Here is a 10,033-nt window from a genome sequence, read left to right on the forward strand (position 1 = left end):
TTAAAGGAAATTTTATTTTTATTCAATTATATATGGATATGTATAAGAATAAATTGTTTGTAATTATAATTATTTTATATATAATTATAAAGAAAAGAAATGATAGAATTTTGAATTCGATTTTTGAGAATAATATAAAGTATTAAGATTTGAGGGATATTTATAATAATTTGAAATTAATTTTCAATAAAATAGTTATATGAAATGAATAATATAAAATTTCAAAATTTATTATTAAATACTATTTGATTATTAAAAACTTTATTAAATAAATTTTTATTAAAAGATTATTATAAAATAATTATTTCATTTTTATTGAAATTTTATATTTATTTGAAATAATTAATAATGAATTCTATAATTAGTATTAATAATATCAAAAAGAAATTTGGTATTAATATTAATATACTTTTATTAATATTATTTTTAAAAAATCAATTTATAATAAAAAGTTATATTATTATATAATCTTTAAAAAACCAATAATTAAATAGAAATGGAAATATATTTCAATTAATAGAGAAAAAAGAATACTAAAATTCTTTATAAATATTAATAATAAAAATATTATTCCTTTTCAATTATTTCAATCTTTAAACTATATTCCCTTTTTTTCAAAAACTAAATATATAAAATAAAATAGAATATTGAATAATAAAAGGAATAAAAATAAAGAAATTACAAATATAATAAAAGATAGTCTTTTTAATAATTAAAGTTTTTTTAAACAATTAAAAAGTTTAAAAAGAACATATGAAATTATTTCTAAAAAAAGATATAATGAAAGATTTATTGGTTAAAGTTTTCAATTAGAATTATAAAAAAAAGTAATAAATATATTTCATAATTTTATAAACTTTTTGTAAAATTATAATTACAATAAAAAGAATGTTTGTTTGAAAATATTATCTTTTTTTGAAGAAAGCAATTAATATATTATAATTCCTTTTATTTTTTCTAATTTTTTTTGTTTATATTTTTAAAGAATTGTATACATTGTTGATTTTAATTGATTAAGAAATCAATTAATTAAAGTAGGGAGGAATATAAGAGTGAAAATATGTGATTTTAGGGTTATATATTATTAATATTTAATATTTATAGCTTTATTTTTGTAAATCTAAAAATATTATCGAATTTTTTATCTTTTAAAATTGTTTTCTAAAGAATTGAGTGTTTAGTTTTTATTATTTCTTTTATTTCGTTGTTGCAATATAACGATTTATTTTATTTTATTATGTATAGTTACTTGCTTTATACTTGGTATATGCGAAGGCTTTTCTTGTGTGACCATTACTACCTTCTACTCTTTTACAATAATATAGTTTAATATTATATTATTAGGCTAATAATAAATTATTTTAGAAATATTATAATTAAAAGTATATAATTTAAAAATAAATTGAATATAAGGAATTATAATATTTGATTAATGTAAAAGTAATTATAAGGATATATTAGAGATATTTATAAAATATAATATATATTAAAAAGAATTGAATATAAATAATATTAGTAATATAGAATATTTAATTTAAGATTTTTTATTAAAAGTAAAAACTAATATATTTGTTTTATAAATACAAAAGTTAATAATATAGTATAAAATTGTAATTGAAATAAAAGAAAGATTTATAATATTAAAATAGTATAAAAAATATAAATATATTTTCAAAGAATTAAAAATCCATAAGGCTTTATTAGAATACAAATTATAAGATTATAAAATAATATTGAAAAAAGGCAAAATGTTTATATATATCTCAGTTTATTTAATATTAATTAATGAATTAAAAAGATTTAGAAAATATATTAATAATAATTTAATTAAAAAATAAATTAGGGAATCCATATTCCAAATATTTAATTCAATTATATAAATATTCAAAAAAAATGGATCCAATAGATTAATTATAAATTATAAAAAGCTTAATATATTTATTAAAAAGAATCGATATTTATTTTTATTAATTATAAAATTAAAAAATCAATTAGGTAGAATCACAATATTTATTAATATAAATTTATATAATAATTATTATTTAATTAAAATAAAGAAAGACAAAAAATGGAAAATTATTTTCAAAAAAAAATACAAATTATATAAATATCAAATTATATTATTTAAATTAATTAATATATTAGCTATTTTTATAAAATTAATAAATAATATATTATTATAATATTTAAAGATTTATTATATATATTATTTAAATAATATTTTAATATATTCAAAAAATAAGGTTCAATATATTAAAAATATTAATAATATTTTTGAAAATCTATTTAAAGTAGATTTATTATACAAATTAAATAAATATAAATTTTATATTATAGAAATAGAATTTTTAGAATTTATTATATCAAATTAAAAATTTAAAATAAATAAAAACAAAATTAAAATAATATTTGAATAAAAATAGTTAATTATAATTAAAAAAGTATAATCCTTTTTAGAATTTATTAACTTTTATAAAAGATTTATTAAGGGTTATTTAGAGATTATTATATTTTTGATTATATTAATCAAAAAAGATTAAGAAAATTTCAAATAGATTATTAAAGTATAGGAGTTATTTGATATATTTAAATAAGCAATAGTAGAAAAATTAATATTATTGATTTTTAATCTAGAAAAAGAAATCATAATGAAAATGGACTTTTTAGATTTTATTATAAAAATGGTTTTAAATTAATTAGATTAAAATAGAATATATTAATTAATTATATTCTATTTTTGAAAATTATTATTAGCTAAATTAAATTATAAAATATATAATAAAGAATTATTAATAATAATTAATATATTTAAAGAATAATAAGTATATTTAAAAAATCGAAATATATAATATAAATGTATATAGATTATAAAAACTTGATTTATTTTATTATAATAAAATAATTAAATAAATAATAAATTAAATAATTAAAGATTATAATTAATTATAATTTTAGAATTCTATATATTAAAGAATTAGAAAATGTTAGAATCAATATTTTAATTGAAAATTAAAATATTAAAAAAACAAAATATATAAATTATATATTATATTTAAGAAAGATAGTGAATCACTAATTTACAATGTATTATAACTTATAGTAATATATTTATTGAAAGACAATTATTTTAAAAAATAGATTTAATTATATTATAATAAGAATACTATTGTTATATGTATATATAAGATAATAGAATTAGAATTCATTATAGAAAATGATATTATATATTTTTATAAAAAAGTATATATTTCAAATTGAATAATTAAAGAATTTATAATGAAATAATATGGATTGTTAATATATGGACATTAAAAAATTATAAAAATATTTATAAGAATATGAAAAATCAATTGTTTCCTATATATAAAAACAATAATTAAAGAAATTATTGAAAATTATAATATTTATATACAAAATAAATTGTTATGATATATTTTATATAATTAGTTTCAAATTCCAAATATATTTTCTCAATTATAGAAATTTATTATATGAGATTTTATAATTAAATTATTATTTTCAAAGAATTTTATTACAAAAATAAAATATAATACGATATTCAATATAATAAATAAATTAATGAAATTTGTATATATAATATTATTTAAGGAAATATAGAATATTAAATAATTAATATATATATTTTTAAAAGTTATAATAAATATATATAAAATATTAAATAAAATAATTTCAAATCAAAATAAATTTTTTATTTCAAAATTCTAAATTATTTTATTAGTATTTATAAATATTAAGAGAAATTTATTAATATTTTTTTATTTATAAATAGATAATCAAATAGAAAGGATTAATTAAATAATAAAAATATATCTTAAATACTATATAAATTATTAATAAGATAATTAAATAAAATTATTATTTATGGTATAATTCGTATATAATATATTGAAAATGAAAACCACAAAAATCATTTTAGTATAAATTAATTTTGAATTTAATTTATAAGTATATAAAATCCCAATATTATAAGAAGTTAATATCAAATCAATAATAATATAAATCGAATAATTAAAAGATTTTTAAAAATAATTGGCTTTTGATTTAAGATTTATATTTTTTAGAATAGTAGTATATTATAATATAAAATATAATATAGAATCTATATTTAAAAAAAAGAATAAAGTTTATTTGTTATAATAAAATATTGAAATTAAAAGATTAAGTAATAAACTCGATTATAAAAAACTAAAACTATTTAAAATCAATAAGATAATAGAAATAATTAATTATTAATTAAAATTATTAAATATAATAAATATCCATCTAGTATTTCATATATCCTTATTCAAATCAGTATTATTAAAAGTATTAAATATATTATTTATAGAAATTAAATTAATCAATTCAAATGTTATATAGAATATTGAAATGATATTAAATTATAAATATGTTAGAAATAAGATCAAATATTTAATTGAATAACTAGATTATTTATATTTAGAAAATATATAAAAATTCAAAAAGGATTTTAATTATTTTAAAAAGTTATAAATATTTTATTTAAAATATTTATATTTGTTAATAAAACCTCAAAATTTGTTTCGGATAATTTAGATAAAAAAGAATTAATAGAAATAAATATAATATTAATATTTATTATTTCTTTTTCAATATATTCTTTTTTAATCTTTTCCTTTTCTAATTTCTTTTTCTTCTTTATTTTTATTAGTTTATTAAAAATTTATAAACTATAATAAAATATTTCAAATTTATATTTCAATAAAAAACATTTCTATTTTTATAATTATAGAATTTTAGTTATAATCTTTTTTTCTTTTTAATTTAATTTCTTTTTTTATTAAAATAAACTTTTTCAATTATTTTTAAATAGATCTTAAATATTATATTTTTTATTATTATAAATATATTCATTATATTATAAAAAGTCAGAAGGTGAAATAATATATTTATAATTAATATATTTGTATAATAAATATAAAAGTATTTCGAAATCCTTTTATTTAATAAAATAAGTAAAATGGATTTATTCTTTTTTTTTATTAATATTTAAAAAAGGTATAATAAAGAAAAGAAGAAATACTACAATTATTAAATATATAAAAAAAAAGATATATTAATATAAATACTTAAAATAAATACTAAATTAAAAAGGGAATAGTATTATAATAGATTAATAATAAATTATAAAATTATTAATATATAAATTATAATAATATTATAAACCTTAATAATTTAATTATAATATATTAAAGAATATTAGATATCTAAAAAAAGCCTTATATATATATATAATATTAATTATAGAGTATCTTAAAAATATAAAATACAATTTCTTAAACAATAAATTCTAGAAAATATTAAATATAATTTTGCAAACTTTTTATAAAGTTATATTAATAATATTCTAAAAAATTAGTTTTAAAATAAAAAAATAAACTAGAATATTAAAAATTATAGAATTAACATTTTATAATAGATAATTCAAAAACAATAACATTTTAAAAGCAATTGACTATTCTAATTATTTAAATAAAATGAAGATTTATATAAAGGAATAGGTTTTATTATAATATAAAGTTTTATATTTAAAATAATAATTATTAATTTTATTATTATAATTATAAGAATTGCAATTAATTATAATCTTATTGAATTCTTATTTGAAATCTAATCTAAACTATTTCAAAAGATCTCTAAACACTTCCACATGATTCTAGAGGCAGTTCCCGTAACAGAATAGCGCTTTTACTTCTTTACTAGCGTTATTCCTTATTAAGTTCTATTCTTAGAATTTCAACTAGTATTAACTAATATCTCATTTTATATTAGAACTAGCTTATTGAAAATAACTTTTTAAACTTTTTTAAAAAAACGAAATTGAATAACATATATTTTATCCCAATCCGGCATAGTTCGTTTTTGACTTAGAAAAATTAGTATTTTTATATTTTTAGAAAATTTATTTAAGGTCTAAAAGCTTTAGTGCTAATGTTTTCGAGAGACCTATAATATATCATTATAAATAAAATTGAAAACTGAATATTTTAGTTTAGTTTTAATTATATATATATGATTTTTCATTTTTAACTTTTTGATTTTATTGATATCAACTAAAATCAATTGACATTAAATCTTTATTTCTATTCAGTACAGAACCTTTGATTCAAAAGATAATTCAATTCTGATTTTAGATAATTAAAATTCAATCAATTCTTTATATAAAGGCAATTTAAATCTTTCAAAAATATCAGTACTTTATCAGATAAAGGGTGGTGGTATAAGAGGTCTTTTTTGCCTATGCCACCACCGGTGGTGCACACCAAAAAAATCCTTAGAATAATAGTCAGAGTTGCTTATGGAGATTTAGGACTTAGTAGTCTTCTTGTATACTTATTTCGAAATCCTTGCTTGCTTGCTTTTTTCTTGCGATTTTAGTATAGGTAGCTATCACTTGCCTCATGATGAATGCTCGAATCATCAATCATATTATTGACGTTCGTGAGCATGTCTTTCATCCCGTCATATCATAAACTCGGCGTTTTCCGGATCCCTCTCGGTCTTCAGTACAAGTCTCGATCTTCATCACCGTGCATCTTCTCCTTCACTTTTCTTTTTCGTACCAGCACTAGCACTTTTCTTACCCCTAGGAGTTCCCTTGCTTTTCCCCCTCCACAGTCACCCATACCACCCTCTGCCCTGTCCTACCCAATCTTCCCATCTCCCTCAACCCCAGCACCCTCACCATCAGCCCTCCCCATCTTTTTCTCAAACCTAGCCCACCTCATCGAAGCTACTGGTTTCCCTTCCCCACTCCACCGGCCAAACCCAGGCCTTCTGCCAATTGCAGGTAGTCGATGGTGAATTGCGAGAGGTCGGGTTGTTTTAGGAAGACGAGGATAAGTTTGGTGTCTTCGAGTTGAGGGTGTGAGTGGACATTCTGATTGGGGCGATATCGGTCCAATCAACAAAGGCCAACAATGTTCGCAGTATGCGTCATCACATACATGACACAGGATAAAACAGGCATCCATAAATATGTCAAACCATCTGATAGAGACGTCCTCATCTCTCCGATAACTTTTCCTATATTCTGCATAGAACGATAAGAACATCACAGCTTGACACCTCTGATTGAATTCTATTCAAGCCCATGGGAAGTTGCACAGTTGAAGATGGATTCAAACTCGAAATCCCAAAATCAACACTACATCCCGCGATTTCTGCTTAAACACTTTGCTTACCCGTACAAGAAACAGGCGGGAACCAAAAAGCAACAACATCTGCTCCATGCCGTTAACCTCGTCGGGTCTTCTCCTGAGCTAGTCGAAGTAACTGTGAAGCATACGTTCGCCGAACGTGATATGTACAAGGACGATTCTAAATTAACTCCTAAGCAACAAATGCGCATAGAAGAGAAGCTGGGTCGCCTCGAATCGGCAGTAAGCAACGTCATTCGGAAGATTGTGCGTGCCCAGGAGAATGGCAAAAAAGATATCTGGATGTCTCGGTCCCAAAAGGATCTTCTGCGCAAATTCCTGTGGGTGATGAAGTATCGTAGTCCAATCTTCTTCAAGCGTTTCAATCACCAAAAGGCAGAAGACTATGATGCGAACGACAAGCATGAATTTCTTGAATACATGCGCAAGATGAATTTCCAAAGGCCACTGGATGTTTGGTTTGACAATCTGACAAAAATCATGGATACGACCATGGACCCGGAGGGGAAATGGGTAGAGGATTTATTCGAACATATATACCCTGGAGATGCTCTATGGGTATTCGCAAACATTCAGACAATGTATCTTGCGCTATGTACGCCATCAGACCCAAGCGAAGAGTTTATTCTTACAGAAAACGCTTTCAGCATACATGAAGGTCCTGTTAGTTACAAAACAGATCGTAGGACTGGGAAGCAAACTCAGACGGCCTATACAGAGTTTCACGTCATAGGTGTTATCTCACCAAGCCTCATCATGATTCTACGGCACAATTTACTTCCCGAACCTATTGAAGATAGGGATGAAGATGTTCGAAAGCAAAAAGCTGGAATGCTCATGTTTGAGATGCAATGTCATATCGATCCCAAGAACGCCAGATCATTACTCAAAGACCTGCCTGTCGCAAAAGCTCGAAACTCGTACACCAAAGAAGTAGGTGGACGACTTCTGCTTGCAGAAGGTAAAGACGGAGCTCGTCGCTCCTCTGATCGGTTCTGCTTTACCCTCTTCCGTCTTCCCAGCGAACACGTTCAGATGCTTAATTCAGTCATGTTGGATCAAGCCTGCAACATATCCAAGATCGTTTATCGGTCCCGGTCTGCGCTGAAAACAGCTTTGGAATTCTACCTGGATATGCCAACACAGACTAATGGCATCTACAGTATGAAAACTATTACCGAACGACCTGATGATCCTTACAAGCGATTATTGGAGAAATTAGAGCATGTAGCGAGAGATTTGGGTTCCAACATCCACGCGAGATACCATGTTGATCCCTTAGAGGAAGGAGATAGTCCAATCGATTTCGAAGAGCATCTCGCAAGAGATTTGGGATTTAAAGTCCACACGAGATACCCTGTCGATCCCATAGAGAAAGGAGGCAGTCCAGTCGATTTCGAAGATGCTGTTATCGAAGTATTGAAACGATCCTCAACAATCGTTGGTGATCCAATTCGCCTCTGTATGGAGATTTTGGTGAAAATAGTAAGCATGCTCCAACTCACCATCAGGAGCATACATGCTATAGACCTAATCGCGAATGATCGGCCGGAATTTCCGGAAATGGTCTATAGAGAAATACAGAAGGTCAGCCAAGGTTCAACTATCCAATTATCTTATGACATTATTTCTATGCCAAGTTATAAATGGCGGTATATGTGGGAAACGCTATGTTCTACAGCGCTTGCGAAATCAGAGGGAAGTGTTGCTTCTGATATTGAAGAAATAAAGAAGAAGCTTGTGGGATCAAACTACGAATTTCTCTCACACGGAATTCGGTCGCCAAGATATTGGGAAATTGAAGCATTCTCTCGCACCAGCAGTGAATTCGAATACCGGCCAGATTCTACTTTACAAACTAGCCAAGAAATTAAGAAAACAAAATCAGATACCACGTCAGTCCAGCGAAATTCAGGTCTCTCGAAGAGTGGAATCATGAAAGCATTCGATCAAATTGGACATGATCTCACAGGGGAATGGAGCCCTGTTCGTCAGACCACATCACATATCTCCAAAAACGGATCAGATCAGATCTTCGGCGAGCATGATCCTCAGACGTCAATGCGCGACATAGAAAGAGCATTCGAGAAAGAACTTGCGCCCAACAAAAACACAATCATGCAAACGGAAAAATACAACAAAATTCAGGAGTCTAATCAGATCGAGACACCAAAACCGTTCTCACTAGTACGCGAGCTTAAGAAGTTGGACGGTGAAACGATAGCTGACATGATACGAGCTATATTCGTAATAGTAGCTTTTATGGTATTGCTCTTCAAAGCACTAATGAATATTGTATTACTTATCATTGGGGTTCTTTCCTTTATAATTCGACCTCTTTGGTATGAATGCGTTAGTCTTAGAGAAGAGCCATTTCATCACGAGTGTGCGCTCTAAAGCTCAGATTCGTCACAAATTTGATATGTTGGAAAATAGAAATGGGATATTTATATTAAAGAATAAATTGTCATACTGTATGAACAGCATAATGAAGTTCCTATTTATCTCCGCCTTGGGAGAAGCACTCTAGATATGCGGGTGATATAGAACTCATCCGAAAAATACGAAGATGATAGACCCTCAAGGTATACTTCCATATGGCTGTACATAGTCCTCCTCCACACCGTCGAATTAGTAACTATGTCCGTTCCGTAGTAATAATTACTCTCAAACATCAAAATGAACAGCCCTCCTCCTAACACCATATTTCGGAGAGTACAGTGTAATCGGGGTTAGGGTTAGGGTTAGGGTTAGGGTTAGGGTTAGGGTTAGGGTTAGGGTTAGGGTTAGGGTTAGGGTTAGGGTTAGGGTTAGGGTTAGGGTTAGGGTTAGGG

General features: G+C 24.1%; 1 protein-coding gene across 1 annotated transcript; it reads left to right on the top strand.

The window, feature by feature from the left end:
• Positions 1-6,379: 6,379 nt before the first annotated feature.
• Positions 6,380-9,885, top strand: BCIN_13g05880 (hypothetical protein). The gene has a single exon (XM_024696903.1). It carries the CDS (start codon positions 7,155-7,157, stop codon positions 9,594-9,596), a length of 2,442 nt encoding a protein of 813 aa, XP_024552717.1. The 5' UTR covers positions 6,380-7,154; the 3' UTR covers positions 9,597-9,885.
• The last annotated feature ends 148 nt before the right edge of the window (positions 9,886-10,033 follow it).

Source organism: Botrytis cinerea, chromosome 13 (genome assembly GCF_000143535.2).
Source record: "Botrytis cinerea B05.10 chromosome 13, complete sequence".
Classification (NCBI taxonomy): Eukaryota; Fungi; Ascomycota; class Leotiomycetes; order Helotiales; family Sclerotiniaceae; genus Botrytis; species Botrytis cinerea.

What these genes read in the sequence shown, in the direction of transcription:
- BCIN_13g05880 (XM_024696903.1), top strand. Translation starts at nt 7,155, where the DNA reads ATGGATTCAAACTCGAAATCCCAAAATCAACACTACATCCCGCGATTT.